Source organism: Mustela lutreola, chromosome 8 (assembly GCF_030435805.1).
Source record: "Mustela lutreola isolate mMusLut2 chromosome 8, mMusLut2.pri, whole genome shotgun sequence".
In the NCBI taxonomy this organism is placed as follows: domain Eukaryota; kingdom Metazoa; phylum Chordata; class Mammalia; order Carnivora; family Mustelidae; genus Mustela; species Mustela lutreola.
The window spans coordinates 57,842,992-57,858,714 of NC_081297.1; the positions used below are offsets into that span (position 1 = coordinate 57,842,992).

The following is a 15,723-nucleotide window of genomic DNA, read 5'->3' on the forward strand; positions in this document are numbered from 1 at the left end:
TTCTGCTCTCTACCTTGTTGATATTCCCCCTTGTACTGGTATCAGTTCTTCAGTGGGAAAAACAAACAAACAAACAAACCACCTTTGTGTGCTTGAACCTAGTTGCCGGTGTCTCCCCCTCCCCACCCCACCCCCAGCATACCTGAAGTTTTCCCTGATCTTGTTTTGGCATGTTTTTCCTGTTTTGAACTCCCTTGTCAAAGAGTCTCTGTTCCTCTACTTGAATTCTATGAAGGCAAGCAATACAGGTGTGCTTCATAGAGCCAGTTGTGATTTCTTCATAGTTTTCTTTTCCCCTTCTCATCCCTGTGGCTGAGATACCCTATTTGTAGGGAGCATAAACTTTTTGGAAGGTCCCTAGTGCTTTGGGGGGAAAACGAGTGGAGTAGCAACTTTGCTTGTACTTGGTGAGATTGATTGATTGATTTTTTGGGGGCTGTGCTTTTTCGAAGCCATTTGCAATTGTTCCCAACTATAGCAGCACATAAGGGTCACCAGGGGACCCTTTTTAAAATACATCTCCCTAAGAGGCACCTGGGTGTCTCAGTGGGTTGAGGCCTCTGCTTTCAGCTCGAGTCATGGTCCCAGGGTCCTGGGATCGAGCCCCACGCCGGGCTCTCTGCTCAGCAGGGAGCCTACTTCCACCTCTCTCTCTCTCTCTCTGCCTCTCTGCCTATTTGTGATCTCTGCCTGTCAAATAAATAAAATCTTTAAAAAAAAAAAAAAATACATCTACCTAAGCTTTTCCTTTTGAGAGTCAGATTTATTAGTTTGGGTGAAACCAGAAATCTTCATTTTAAAATAATTACAGGTGGGTCTGCTGGCTGGCTCAGTTGATAGACCATGAGACTTGGGTCTTGAGGTCGAGCCCCATATTGGGCATAGAGCTTACATTAAAAAACAGGTAGATATAGATATATTTTACAGGTGAAAAGAACCTGCTTTCCTAGTGCTCACTGTAATTTCTGAATGCTTAGGTAACTGTCCTCCTTCATTCTCTGTAATTTGGTTAAGATAGCATATACCTCCCTTCAAAGTTTTTAGCTTCCCTCTACTGCCTTCTTGACATTTTTGGTAGCTCTGCATCGCTTATCCTTAAAAGCAGCAGCTTCCTGGCTTTTAAGGGAGGGAGGTGGGGACTTTTAATAGAAACTTGGTTTCCGGGGGTCTCAAGTGTAAAGCCTTCATTTCCTCCACCTGCTTTGCTTTGTCCTACAATCAGCTAGAGCAAGACCGAGACGACCTCCTCTGGGGTTGGAGAGGAATGGGGGTGGGGAAAGGAGCTTGTTTTGGAGAAAGAGAAAAAGTAATGGGAGCTAGTGACTGAGAACAGTGTTTGGTTCTGAGCTGATTGTGTTTTGGGGCTTTAAATCCTGTAAAGATAAAGGAGATACAGTTCCTGGCCGTCTCTAAATCTCATGTAGCTTTAAAGTTCCTGGCACCCTGATGGCCCTAGAAAGTTGATTCTGATGCTACAGTTAAAATTTTTGAGAGTAGGTAAGATGGTTTTATTGGGAGATATATTTTTTGTTATGTGTGTGGGCATGTTAGAGTGTCTCTTTACTATCTATGTGCTAAAATGGCATACCTTTTACTAGTCCAACCTTTCGCTTTTGTCTTGCTTAGTTAAGGCTCTGTGCATTAGTTTTTAGGACCACTTCATGTTCCTTGGTCTGGCTGACATAAAGGCTCCGGAATAAACTTGTTCAGATGAATTTCTGAAACTGGGGCAGGGAGGTGACAGCTGTGTGTTTAAGCATCGTAGTGTTTCTGAGAGAAAAACCATCAGTTGCTGTCATTCACTCTGAGAGTATAAAATTGGAAGCCCACTTACCCTAGAATGTTTCATAACCTTCACCTCAGGGAGTCAAGGCCATATCATTATTAATCTACCATTGCCTGAAAGCCCCCAGCCTCTGCTTTTCATCCTGCCATCAGTCATGTAGCAGTGAGTCAGAAAAATGACCGTAAAGCGCCATCCTCCTCATTTTGCCTCACTGTTTTACATTTCCTTGGAAAATCAGACTGGCCTGAGTACTATTAACATCTTCATATCGTTAATTCATTTATAAAAAGAGACAGTTAGAGGCACTTGGGTGACTCATTCATTAGACATCTACACTTTGATTCAAGTCCTAATCCCAGGGTCTTGGAATTGAGCCCCATATTGGGCTTCTTGCTTAACGGGAAGCCTGCTTCTCCCTCTCCCAGTCACCCTGTTTGTGTTCCCTCTCTATCTGTCAAATAAATAAATAAAATCTTAAAAAAAAATAAAGGGGTGCCTGGGTGACTCCGTCGTTAAGTGTCTGTCTTCGGCTCAGGTCATGATCCCAGGGTCCTGGGATTGAGCCCCACATCAGGCTCCCTGCTCAGCAGGAAGCCTGCTTCTCCCTCTCCCACCTTCCTGCATGTGTTCCCTCTCTCAATTTCTCTCTCTATGAAATAAATAAATCTTAAAAAAAAAAATAAAGGGGACAGTTAACTTGTTATTTTTGCAAAATGTGACCATCTTAGCTCACTATCAGTCTCTCTCCCATCATTCCAGGAGAAAGACTTCTGAGAAAATAACTGTTAAAGTGGGGTAAATAAAGTGGCAGAGTTTAGGTCTTGATGGAAATATACAGCAGATTCTTACACTGAAGAGTGTTGAATGTGAAGAGTAGCTGTCATTAAAACAGCCATATGAGGGGGCGCCTGGATGGCTTAGTTGGTTCAAGCCTTCTGTTGGGATCCACATTGGGCCTGGCTACTTGAAGCAAACAGACCAAAAAAAAAAAAAAAAAAACCAGTTATAAGGACACCTGGGTGGCTCATTCGGTTAAGTTTCTGCCTTTGGGTCAGGTCATGATCCTGGAAGTCCCACACTGAAATCCTGCATCAGGCTCCCTGCTCAGCAGGGCGTCTGCTGCTTCTCCCTCTGGTCTTCCCCCAGCTTGTGCCTTCTCACTCTCTTTCTTTCTCTCAAATAAATAAATAAAATATTTTAAAAACCAAAACACCAGTTATAGGAGAACACCCAGCTCCAACTCATAGTAGTACCTGAGTTGAGCTTCCCTGAAGTGCTCTTCTCTGCTTATAAGGATATCTCTGACTGAATTTTTTAGATTGTAATTTCTTTTTCTTACACATGTGTAAGGAGGGATGATGAGTGAGTGAGCTGTTACACTGACCAGGAAGGTCTGGCTTGGTTAATCCTTTTGGTCTCCTCTGAGAATAGTGAGGATATCTCATATTTAAATTCAGTAAGTACTTTATTTTAGCTTTGGGTTTTGGGAATTATAGTTCCTTAAATAAGCCTAAGTTACATTTGGGCCACTGCTTTATTTTTCCTAGTTTCCTTTTTTTTATTTTATTTTTTGACAGATCATAAGTAGGCAGAGAGGCAGGCAGAGGGGGGGGGGGACAGGCTCCCTGCTGAGAGCAGAGAGCCCGATGTGGGGCTCGATCCCAGGGCCCTGGGATCATGACCTGAGCTGAAGGCAGAGGCTTTAACCCACTGAGCCACCCAGGCACCCCATCCTAGTTTCCTTTTTTTAAAAGATTTTATTTACTTACTTGACAGAGAGATCACAAGTAGGCAGAGAGGCAGGCACAGAAGGGTGGAGGGGAAGCAGATTACCCACTGAGCAGAGAGCGCCTTGCAGGCTCTCCTGATCCCAGGACTCTGGGATCATGACCTGAGGTGAAGGCAGGGGCCCAATCCACTGAGCCATCCAGGTGCCCCCCTCCTTTTTTTTTTTTTAAGATTTTATTTTTTTAAAGATTTATTTGTGCATTTTAGAGAGAGAGCACAAACAGGAGGGGAGAGGGAGAGAATCTCAAGCAGACTCCACTGTGAGCGCAGAGCAAACATGGGGCTGGATCTTGCGACCCTGAGATTATGACCTGAGCCAGAACCAAGAGTCAGTCAGATACTTAACCAACTCTGCCACCCAGGCACCCTGATTTTTTTTTTTTTTTAAGATTTGATTGATTTATTGGGGGGTAGGCAGAGGAAGAAGGGGAGAAAGAAACTCAAGCCAAGAGCCTAAGGCAGGGCTGGATCCCAGGACCCTGAGATCAGGACCTGAGCCAAAATCAAGAGTTGAACGCTTAACTGACTGAGCCACCCAAGTGTCTATAAGATTTTATTTTTTTAAGTAATGTCTCCAACCCTCGTGGATCTTGAACTAACAACCCTGACAAGACTTGTACACTCAATTGACTGAGCCAGCCAGGCACCCCCTCCTAGTTTCTTTTTATGATCCAGAGTGGCACTGGTAATAAAATTGAAAAAGGTGTATGTTTTCAGTACATAGCCCATGGAGTGCTAAGTAAATCAAAGTAGGCTCCTCTTGGCAGAGCAAATAACCCTGGCACACTAAGTTTGGAGTGCTGTTCTTTATTGTTTATTTATTTTATTCTTTATTGTTCTTTTACAGGATAAGACCAGTAAGTTTTGAAAAATGTTCTCTTGAATTTTTATCTTGAAGAAGCAAGTTGGGTTTGGAGGATAACAAAGCCACAGTCTACTCCATCTTGGGTAGAGATCTAATCCTTGGAACTCTTTGCCATAGAACAAAACAGTCAGTTTAGAAAGTAACTATGATGGGGCACCTGGGTGGCTCAGTTGGTTAAGCAACTGCCTTCGGCTCAGGTCATGATCCTGGAGTCCCGGGATCAAATCCCACATCAGGCCTTCTGCCCCTCGCCCCTTTCATGCTCGCTCGCTCGCTCGCTCTCTCGCTCAGATAAATAAAATCTTTAAAAAAAAAAAAAAGAAAGTAACTATGATGTTCAGGCTGCCAGTTGTTGTAGCTGATCTTCCATTTGGGACTTAATTCCTGGCTACAGTGTATATGCCTTGGAAACCATTGACAAGAGTCCTTAATTTAAAATTTCTAGGGGCTCCTGGGTGGCTTAATCATTAAATGTCTGCCTTTGGCTCTGGTCATGGTCTCGGGTCCTAGGATCAAGCCCTCCATCAGGCTCCCTGCTTGGCAGGAAGCCTGCTTCTCCCTCTTCTACTCCTCCTGATTGTGTTCATCCTCTTGCTGTCTTTTTCTCTGTCAAATCTTTTTAAAAAAAAGAATAAAATTTCTAGTGATAACTTGGTACTTCCTTCTCCTCTCCTTTTCTTTCTTGGGGGTACTCAAGTATTTTTTAACTAATCCCATTAGATTTAGAGAGGAGTAAGTTCTTAACCCACTGAGCCACCACCCAGGCGCCCGAGAGGAGTAAGTTCTTAAGGGACCAGCAGCAACCCTATAACTAACTGTACTTCATCTTCTAAGTTTCTGCCTTGGGATCTAGGTGTTGGATCCTTGTCTTTGGATCTCACCTCAGTACTTCTCTCTCACCTTAATACATCGAGCTAATAGAAAATATTTTCAAAACTGCTTGCCAGAGACAGGCCACACATTTGGCTCCAAATAATTTTATAGCTGTCAGAAGAAAGAGGAGAGCAGTTAAAAGTGTTTATAGTGATTCACAGAGCTCGGAAGATGAAAACTTAAAATTTGCTCGGCAAAACCATAATTACCAGAAAGAAGATTTCCCTGTGGGTCCTCATAATGCAGTAATGTAATGAACCAGGGGCTCCTGGGTGGCTCAGTTGGTTGGGCATCTGCCTTCCACTCAGGTTGTGATTCCAGGGTTCTGGGATCAAGCCCCCCATCAGGCTCTCCACTCAGCCGCGTGTCTGTTTCTCCTGCTCCCTCTGTGATCTCTCTCACTTTCACTCTCAAATAAATAAAATCTCTTAAAAAAAAAAAAAAAACCTTAAAAAAAAGTAATGAACAATGGCATGCATCTTTACTTTTACTCAGTCTTAAATTTGTAAGTCCCATGAGGTTAAGAATCTTTGTCTTACTCATCCCTTATTCCCCATGCCAGAATAGTTGCCTAACCTAAGGAAGACACTCATTGGATATTTGAAAGACTAGTGGATGAATGGATTAATTTTGAATGGATTAGTGGTGTTATTTAAAATGTTGATGGGAGCAGATGTCTATAACTCATTGAAAGCAATTCTTCAGGGGCCTTTAGAGTACCTTAAATTGGATCTACAGAGTTAAGAGTTTGGATCCTTGCTCTGGTTCCCTTGGATAGTGCCTAGATTTTTTTTTTTTTGTCATTATTAGTTTGATGAAATTAGTAACGCCTAGCAGCATAGATTTTGTTTTTTACGGTTTCATAAGCAGAAGGTGGTTTAATAGTACCACTGGTGGAGATGATTATGGTTTTGGCTGGTTTCTTATTCTGCCACACTTTAACCCTAAATCTGCTCATCAGTCCAAATACTTATTTGCCTTGCCGCTAATGGGAATTTCCTTGTATTGGTAAAGGGTCTGATTCTTACCTACTTTTTTTTAACTTTTTATTTATTTATTCATTCAAGTAATTGCTACTTGAAACATGGGGCTCAGATTTCACAACCCTGAGATCAAGAGTTGCATGCTTTTCCAACTGAGTCAGCCAGGCACCCCAAGATTCTTACTTACTTTTGATGACTTTTTTTTTTTTTTTTTTAGTTTCAGAGGTAGAATTTAGTGATTCATCAGTTGCATATAACACCAGTGCTTTTATTACAAGTGCACTCGTTCATGCCCATCACCCAGTTATCCCTTTCCGCACCCACCTTCCTTCCAGCAGCCCTCAGTTTGTTTGCTAGAATTCAGCATTTCTTCCGATTTGTGTCCCTTGTCCCTCTCAATTTTCATCTTGTTTTATTTTTCCTTCCCTTCCCCTATGTTCATCTCTTTTGTTTCTTAAATTCCACCTGAGTAAAACTATATGGTATTTGTCTTTCTCTGACTTACTACGTGTAGTGTTATATCCTCTAATTCCATCTGTGTTGTTGCAAATGGCAAGGTTTCATTCCTTTTGATAGTTGAGTAATATTCCTTCATAGATAAGCACACCACATCTTTATCCATTCTTTTCTTTCTTTTTTAAAGATTTTATTCAGTTGAGACAGAGGGAGACAGCACAAACAAGGGGAAAGATGGAGAGGGAAGGGGACCGAGCTGACTCCCCGCTGAGCAGGGAGTCCCATGCAGAGCTCAATCCCAGGATCCAGAGATCATGACCTGAGCGGAAGGCGGACACTTAACTGACTGCACACCTAGACACCCCTTGATGTCTTTGCTTCTAATGTAGAAGCTTAGCTTCAGAATTTTGTTGGTGGTTTCACACTTTGTTCCAAAGACCAGGAGGAAGGTTGTAGTAGAAATCCTCGCTGCCATTTATTGAGGAGCTTTGTGAGAACCCCTTTATTCTGAGCTGCAGTTTCATACATGTGATTTGTGTCTTGGGGCAGCCTTGAACATCTCAGTCTTTTCCTGCATCAGGCACTGTTTTCTTTATGTTGCTTGAGGATTTTCCAAATATTTTCTCCTTGAGGAAACAAGGAGAAAAGTGAATTTGAAAGTTGAAGACGTCTGAAGAGCTCAGTTTAGAATTATCTTATTCCAGGATGGGAAATACAGTGATAGGATTCATGGGGGTACTTGGCTTTATTAAATATACGTTCTGCTTTCCATCCTGTGCTTTGAATATGGGCACTCTCCTCTTCTGCACAACTCTCTTTCTCATTTTTACCAATGATCTTCTAAAAAGAAAAGGCAGTTATTGGGAGAGAGGAGGATTATGTATGCTGAAATTATTGATGTCAGTTGGGTTGCTATTTAAATCTTGAGTGAGAGGACGGGCAAGTGAAGTATATGGATCGATCTGAACATCCAAGGCCTGTGTTTAGTCCGTGAGGACAGGTTCCTCCTCTGGTTTTGAATGCAGATTGTATGTTTTGAAGAGTTTCCACTTGATAGGAAATAAGGGCACTTCAGATTCCAGCACTGTTCTTCCCACACGGGAGCATACATGGGAAGAAAAAAAAGATTTGCTGGTGGTTAAGGGATCGCGGGAGGGAAGTAGAGGAGGAATGAAGAAGGGAAAGGTTTACAAATGCATGACACTGAGCTAGAGGGGTCAGTGCTGCCTGCAGATGCACAACCCCATTTGTGCACTTGAGCATGGCCTGAGGGAGCATTGGCCTGATGAATGCAGAGAGAGATGCGTTTTGATCGAGGTAATTTCCCTCAGATGGGTCTCACCATCTCATGAATCAAAACCTGTCAGCAAGGAGCTAAAGATGGAGTGAAGTTTATTGTACGTTTGTTTCCATGCGACACCGTCACGCTAGAAGGGTCAAGTGAGAGAGATCATTAGAACTGTGTTGATTTACTGGGCCTGTTGTGCACTTTCCCTGCAGGGCAAGGGGGAAGGAGGCTTTAGGAGGGAAGCTGAGGGGCTCTGGGTGGGGAGGGAAGGGCAGGCATGCACAAAATAAATAAAACCCTCACTGGTCTCTGCGGGTGAGGGGTGGGCAGGCTATTTGTAGAGGGGTGGGAGGATCTGTATTGTTTTGTTGTTTTTTTTTTTCTTTTCCCTAGAGACCCTGGTAGATTTGCAGCAGATGCTCTGCCTGGATGTCCAGGAGAGACACCGAAGGTCTGATTAAAAAGGGAAGCTCCTGGAGAACTCTCTGATCTTAGCCTTAGTGGCTAGAGACGTGTACCCTCTCTCCTTCCCTCCCTCTATCTTTCCTCACCTTTGAGCTGAAAAAGAAGCACAGAAAATTTAATTTGGAGGTCAAAATTCCTGTTTCAGGTTGTAGCAAAATAAAGAACCAGAGAAAAGGCTGTCCCACACATTCTAAATAGACATAGGCTTTGTGATGAGATTTGTGTAGGGAGTGGCCCCAGGGTTTGTGCTGAAACACACACACACACACACACAACCAGCTGGGTTTTGAAAGTACCACCTCCATCTCTCTGATTTGAACTGGCTGAAATAACCCTACCTCTGAATTGAATGAAAATAAGTATGTAGTAGTAGTTCAGCAATATAAAGGTCTAGTTCAGCCTTTCCTCAAGAAGGATATGGGATGCTCCTTTTATTACTCTAACACTGTGCTTGGCCTGGAGATTTTAGTGAAATGGAGCTATTTCACCTAGAATATGCTGTAGAGATTCTCATTTTGAGTGTTCCATTTTTATCTCTTACTCAGTTTATCTTAATGGTGGTAGACAAATTAAAGAAAACTTTTCCTAGTAACTATATTAGGGCTGTGTTCATTGGAAACCTTCCTAATTATTACAGTTCAACAGATGGAATAGCCAGTTAGGCAAAATTAGAAACAAATTCATTAGAGGAAATCTTTAGTGTAAGATTACAAACTGGAGTCTTTTCCCTAGATCCCAGATAGTTACAAAGTGGAAGTATACAGAAAGGGGGTGGGATCCTAGCATTGACCCAGGTTATTTGAGTGATACGGAAGTTGTTGAACTAGTTTTACAGCTACTTTTAGCTAAGGATCCTTGCAATTCTCTTCCTTTGGGAATTAAGCACTTCTTCCATTCTGCTTTTATTCTTCCAAGGAAAGGGTTGTGTGAGATACCTGAGGAGATGGTAGAGCTAAGAAAGTGGATTCTTGAGTAAAATGTCCTGGGTCCCATTCCTGGCTCTCTGCCACTTACTATTTGTGAGACTTTGAGCAGGTTACTTAATTTCTCCAAGTTTCTGTTTTCTTATCTGTGAAATTAGTTTAGTCATAGTACCTAACTATGTATGTCGTAGTACCTACTATGTTTGAGATTATTAGAAGAAGTAAATGAGGAGTATCTGGTTGGCTCAGTTGGAAAAGCATGGGACTCTTGATCTTGGGGTCCTGAGTTCAAGCCCCACATTGGGTGTAGAGATTAATAAAAAGATAAACAAATGAATAAACGTAAATAAGTAAATGAGATATTTCATGTAAAGAACTTCATACAGTACATGGCACAAAGCAAACACTCAGATGTTAGTGACTATAATATTGTCATCATTATGTTAATTTCTAATTATGAAAAACAAGAATACTTTGTGGGGGTGCCTTCATGGTACAGTCGATGAAGTGTCCAACTCTTTTTTTTTTTTTTTTTTTTTAAGATTTTATTTATTTATTTGACAGAATGAGACAGCAAGAGAGAGAACTCAAGCAGGGGAATTGGGAAAGGGAGAAGTAGACTTCCTGTGGAGCAGGGAGCCCGATGCAGGGCTCAATTCCAGGACCCTGGGGTCATGACCTGATCCAAAGGCAGACGCCCAACCACTGAGCCGCCAGGCACCCCGATTTTTTCCTTAAAGATTTTATTTATTTGAGAGAGAGAGAGGAACGGGGGGAGAAGCAGACTCTCCTCTGAGCAGGGAGCCTGACTTGGGCTCTGTCCTGGTACTCCCCGATCATGACCTGAGGTGAAGGCAGACACTTAACTGACTGAGCCCCCCACTCTTGATTTTTGACTCAGGTCACGATCTCAGGGTCCTGGAATCGAGTCCTGCATTGGGTTATGTACTCAGTGGGGAATCTGCTTTAGAATTCTCTCTCTTTCTCTCTTTCCCGCCAGTTTCAAACTGTTGAGAGTCTTCTGTGACTTTGCTGGGCATTCATAATGTTTGGCTTTCTTTGTACATTCTTCAGAAATACCACTCTGGCCTCTTTGTCTTCCATCTCTGGGCAAGTAAATGGAATTTGTAAGCAGTGTTCAAAAGTAGTTTGGGTGCCTTCTACCAACACTTTTTCTTCACGTGTTACCCATTTAAGCCTCAGTGTTCATATCTCTGAACTATAAGAATTTCTCCTGAAATTTGTTGTATTTTTTGTGGGTAGTTCTTATGTTTTCTTGACTCTGTGTCTCTTATGAATATTGAAGCCCTACTTAAAATTAAGTTTTTAGTCAGTCTTAGGGCCAGCATACTGTATGCTTCCTTAATCAGTTTCCTGTCTATTTTTTTGTGTGGTGATCCTTAGTTTTTGGCACAAGGTTGGCTGGTATATTATAACCATTAAGTTATAATTTCATCTCATGAGTGGAGGCTAGCTTGTTTCAATACTTTTCTTTGTCCTTGAATAGTCTGAAGATGATGAGAAGCTGAAAAAGAGGAAGGAGCGATTTGGGATTGTTACAAGTTCAGCCGGAACAGGAACCACAGAGGATACAGAGGTAAAATATACCTAGAGTGCTTCATAGAGCCCTTTCTTGAAAGGAAGTGAGGGTGAAGAAACATTATTTTCCTGACCTGCTTCTTAAGTGCCCAGATAATAAGATCTTTTTGTTCTTTGCTTTATATCTGTTCTCTGGGTAAAGTAACCACACTGAATTCCATCAGTATACTTAATTTGGTGTTAGAGCCATTTAGCCTGGAAATGAGCACAAAATTTGGAATCACAAAAGCTTGGGTTTGAAAAGTGACCCTGCCACTTCGAATTACTTACAAGTTATGGCAGTTCTCTGAGCCTGTTTCATCATCTGGGATGTAGAGATAATACCTACCTCAAAGTGGTATTTTAAACATGAAATTATTATATGTAAAAAGGAATGATACTATGTAAAATGCTAGACACAAAGCCTGCCTATTACATTTGGTAAGTAGCAATGTCTCTGATTATCTGCTAGCCATAATTCTTTGATCATTTAATGAAGACTTGGCCAACTCAGACACAAGTATAGTTGTGCCTAACTCCCCTCTGGAATATTTCAATGGACTCAAAAGAGATTTCTTGTTCTTATCACTTTATCTATAACTCGTTTCTTAAATGGAAGAGTGGCTTTTTTTATTTTGTTTTTATTGTTTGTTTTGTGTTTTTTTGTTTTGTTGTTGTTTTTAAAGATTTGTGTTTGTCTATATCCCAGCTTCCTCTGGAGTAACTCACATTAACTGAGACCCTGAGCATTGGCAAGACTACTCAGAGGTTTGACAGAGAGTATTGATTCCAATATTGATTTGGTGATTTAAGAATATATCTATAATAGGGGCTGCTGGCTCATTCGGTAGAGAAGGTGACTCTTGACTTGGGGTTGAGAGTTCTAGCCCCATGTTGGGCATAGAGATTATTTGGAGTGGGGGGCAGTGAGTATTTATGATATCACCTTAGGTGTACATAAAGAAGAGTTGAAATAGTGAATATGTTTAGAATTCTGAAAGTTTCTTGGGTGGTGAAGAATTTGCTGTATTCTTTCTTCCTTTAAATCTACCTCTGGAAGTGGCTTTTGTTTGTTTTGTTTTAAAGTAGTCTCCATGCCCAGCATGGGGCTTAAACTCAAGATCCTGATTTCAGGAGTTGCATGCTGTACCAACTAAGCCAGCCAGGCAGCCTTGGAGATGAACTTTGAAAATGTATTACCTTACACACTCAGAATCTTATGAAGCATTTTTATGAATAGATAACCAGAGTAAGTCTTATAAATAAACCCTTGTAAATAAAACCTTGATCAGTTTAGATCTCCATTAGGAAGAACTTGAAAGACTGTATTCTTTGAGCTACTAATTCAGAATAAAGCATTACCTGTTGTATCAGCTTACTTATTGACTTGCCAGGATGAGCTAGAAGTAAACTTAAAGGCTTGTTTCAATTCTAGTAAAATTACTCCCCCTTTGCCAAAGAAACTGTTGAACCAGCCATATTTACTAAGGTAGTACATTTGGCTTCTCCAGGATAATGCAGATGATTTTGTTGGTTGGCAACAAATAGTAGCTTTTTTGGGGAGAGTCAGTGCATGTAGGGGAGTACTAACTTTAGATGTTGATGGAGTTTACATGAAACAGATGACTAATTTATTTGATTTCAAAGAATTGTGTCAGTAATCCAGGTAGAGTGAGCTGGGCTTATATACACTTTTCTTTTTACTCTAAATTAAACCTGTGTGAATGGAATGGGGTGGCGGGGGGGAGTCCCTGGGCACCTGGGTGGCTCAGTCAGCTAAGCATCCAGCTTATGATTTTGGCTTAGGTCATGATCTCAGGATTGTGAGATCAAGCCCTGCTTCAGGCTCTGTGCTGTGTGTGGAACCTGATTAAGATTCTTTTTCTCTCTGCCCCTTCCCCCACCTCCCTTTCTTAGAGGGAAAAAAAAGTTCCCTCTTTGCTAGGGGCAGTGGTTTGAATCAGCATGAGGGACTCACTGCTGTTCTCAGTCACTCCTGGAACAAAAAGTTCTTTCTCTCCTCCCCCACTTCTCAGTTTGTGCTTCTCTCCAGTGCTGACCCCCTTGAAGAGATCCATGTTGGGGACTCTCCTCCTTACCATTTATTTTTTTGGCACTGAAGATTTATATACCTCTCTGTGGATTTGGAGGCCCAAGGAATAGCTTCTGCTTGGGCCTTACTGCCTAGAAGGGCATCCCCTTCACCTCTATGAAAAGATAACAATCGCCAACCCTTTGTCCTCTGAGATCTCCCATCTCCCTGCTGACTGGAAGATTCCCCAGTCTGTTAAGAGTCCATTGTTTCCAGACTAACTTGCTATAAGGCTGAGTTGCCTTCTCTCCTTCAGGAATCTACTACTATTCTCTTCCTCCTCTTCCCCCCACCCCTACTCCCCAGTCTTCTCCCCTTCGTTCCCACCAAACCTCCTCAGGTCTAACTGGATAACTAGAGAGATTCAGGAATGAAATCTCTGACTGCCAAGCTTAAGCCTGGGTCTTCCCTCCTTCTTGGACCTTGTGATAGTTCTTGTGAGTTTGGATTAAAGCCGCCAGGAATCCATGCCACTATTGTCTTGCAATCTAATTTTTTTCTTCTTGCTTTTTTTTCACAGGCAAAGAAGAGGAAAAGGGCAGAGCGCTTTGGGATTGCCTGATGAAAAGCTCTTAATGCTTTCTGTTCTCCAGTGGTTTCCATCTCTCTGACTTTTCTTGGTCATATATATACCTAAATGCACAGTCATGTGCCTAGGTCCTGCCTTGCAATGAGATAGCATGTACCCCAGGTACATCCAGGAACTTCAGCAGCAGTTTGACTCAATGCTGTTCCAACTTTAAGGTTGTTATTCTTGTGTTGTTGTTTTTTAATTATTATTTTGCTTGTTAATAAAAAACAAATAGAAAAGAATACAATGTGTTTTATTAGGTGCTTCTTCTGAGTTTTTAGAGCCAGATCAGACCAGATAAGGGGAACTTCAGGGACAAATACTACAGGGAATTAGCCATAATGCCTTTATCCTTTAGAAAAGAGAAGAAGGAAAAGGATTTGAGTCTATTCCTTTAAGCCTATTTATTCCTTTCTCTCATACTCACAGGCATCCTTTTACTCTTTATCCTTCATGAAGAGGCCAAGTTTCACCCTGTACCTTTGCTTCAGCAGGTTGGCATGACCCATTGGGGTACAATAGGGGGAACACTGAGTTTTAGGTATAGAGAATATAAATATAAGGACTGATGATTGGTAGTCTGTTATGGACTGGTGTCTAGAAGGACTCTGTTTTCAAGAGTGACCTAATGAGATACTGTCTAGTTTCATCCAAGGCCAATATGTAGGACCCTGTTGGTTATGCAGTTCAGGAAAGGAAACGGGTTGGGTACTCCTCAGAGCTAGAAGAAAGTGGAAGGATTCAGAGCATGACAGGATGGATGTTAGAGGTGTTAAGCATTGTTGTCTAGATCCCGTTGGGAACATGAGCAGTGGACTGGAGGCCTCTGTGTGTGTGTGTGTTTATAATCTGTTAGAGGTGTTAAGCATTGTTGTCTAGATACCATTGGGAACATGAGCAGTGGACTGGAGGCCTCTGTTTTTTTTTTTTGTGTGTGTGTGTGTGTTTATAATCTCTACACCCAGTGTGGGGCTCAAGCTCACAACCCCAAGATCAAGAGATTAAAAGCTGCATGCTTTTCCGACTGAACCAACCAGGTACCCCTGGAGGTTTCTACTTTCTAATCAAGTCCTGTGCTAGTTTGTCTTTCTCCATTACAGAAATATACTGTTGTAGTGGCAGCGTTTCTTAAATATTACTAAAATCCATTTTCTTTGCTGAGCCTTCTACTTAGAAAGGTTTGATTTTCTCCAGGTAGGCTGCTGCTCATTTGCATTTGATGTTTCACCAAGATCTGAGACGTGTTGCTTTTCTTTTTGGGTATTTTGGTGTACGGTTTCTACTCCTAATCTTTGTTTCTGCACATCTCTATAAAGTTAGTTTTTGTTTGCTTTGAGAATAAAACTTAAGAGCCTGGCACCTTACCTGAGAACTTTATAGGGATCAGATCCTGTGTTGTGATTTAATTCCTTATTTCCATTTCTACTACAACCTGGCTGGTTTTTTATTAATAGAAAAGTAATAGTTTGATCCCTTCCTAACAAGAATGTCTTTTCAATAGTCTCTTCGGTTGCTGAGTAGGGCAGGAACCCAAGTTTAGATGCTTTAGGAAAACTGCCTTGGAGAGCAGATGCAAAGCTTGCCCATTTATTGTGAATTTTGCCCCAATTTGACTTTGGAGAGGTGAACAAAAGGGAGCACTGATTAAACAGTTCCTTCCCTCCCTTCCCTCTGGCCTCTCCTATTTGCCTGCCTTTTTTTTTTCTCCAGGCCCTGATCTTTAGGCTGACTTCTCTGTCTATTCCGTTTGTCTGAAAACAGAGCCATAGAAAATTAGTTGTTTTATAACTTAAGAGAGATTATAGATTCAGTGAGGGTTTTCTACCCAAGAATGGGAAAATAAGAAATAAGTAAAGGAATAGAGCACTGGATTCTTCAGAAATTTTCTGTACTTTGTCTCTATCTTCTGAAACCTTCCAGAAAGGTATTCAGCCTTCCCCCAGGATTCTCTTTCTGAGGCTTAATCATTCTTTTCCCCACTCAGCTCACTTCCCCAGATCTTTGATACTGTGTTTTTTCTCAGTTTCTGTGGATTTTTAAATAACTTTTTTCATC

The 15,723-nt window shown here is 41.6% G+C and overlaps 1 protein-coding gene across 1 annotated transcript in view; it reads left to right on the forward strand.

Annotated features, from left to right (window-relative positions):
- SARNP (SAP domain containing ribonucleoprotein) overlaps window positions 1-13,915 on the forward strand; it is a 45,521-nt gene extending 31,606 nt beyond the window's left edge. The window contains exons 10-11 of the mRNA XM_059185056.1: window positions 10,935-11,024; window positions 13,618-13,915. Of these exons, the coding sequence (XP_059041039.1) occupies window positions 10,935-11,024; window positions 13,618-13,659 (132 nt within the window). The 3' untranslated portion in view covers window positions 13,660-13,915. The remainder of the gene's footprint in view (window positions 1-10,934; window positions 11,025-13,617) is intronic.
- The last annotated feature ends 1,808 nt before the right edge of the window (window positions 13,916-15,723 follow it).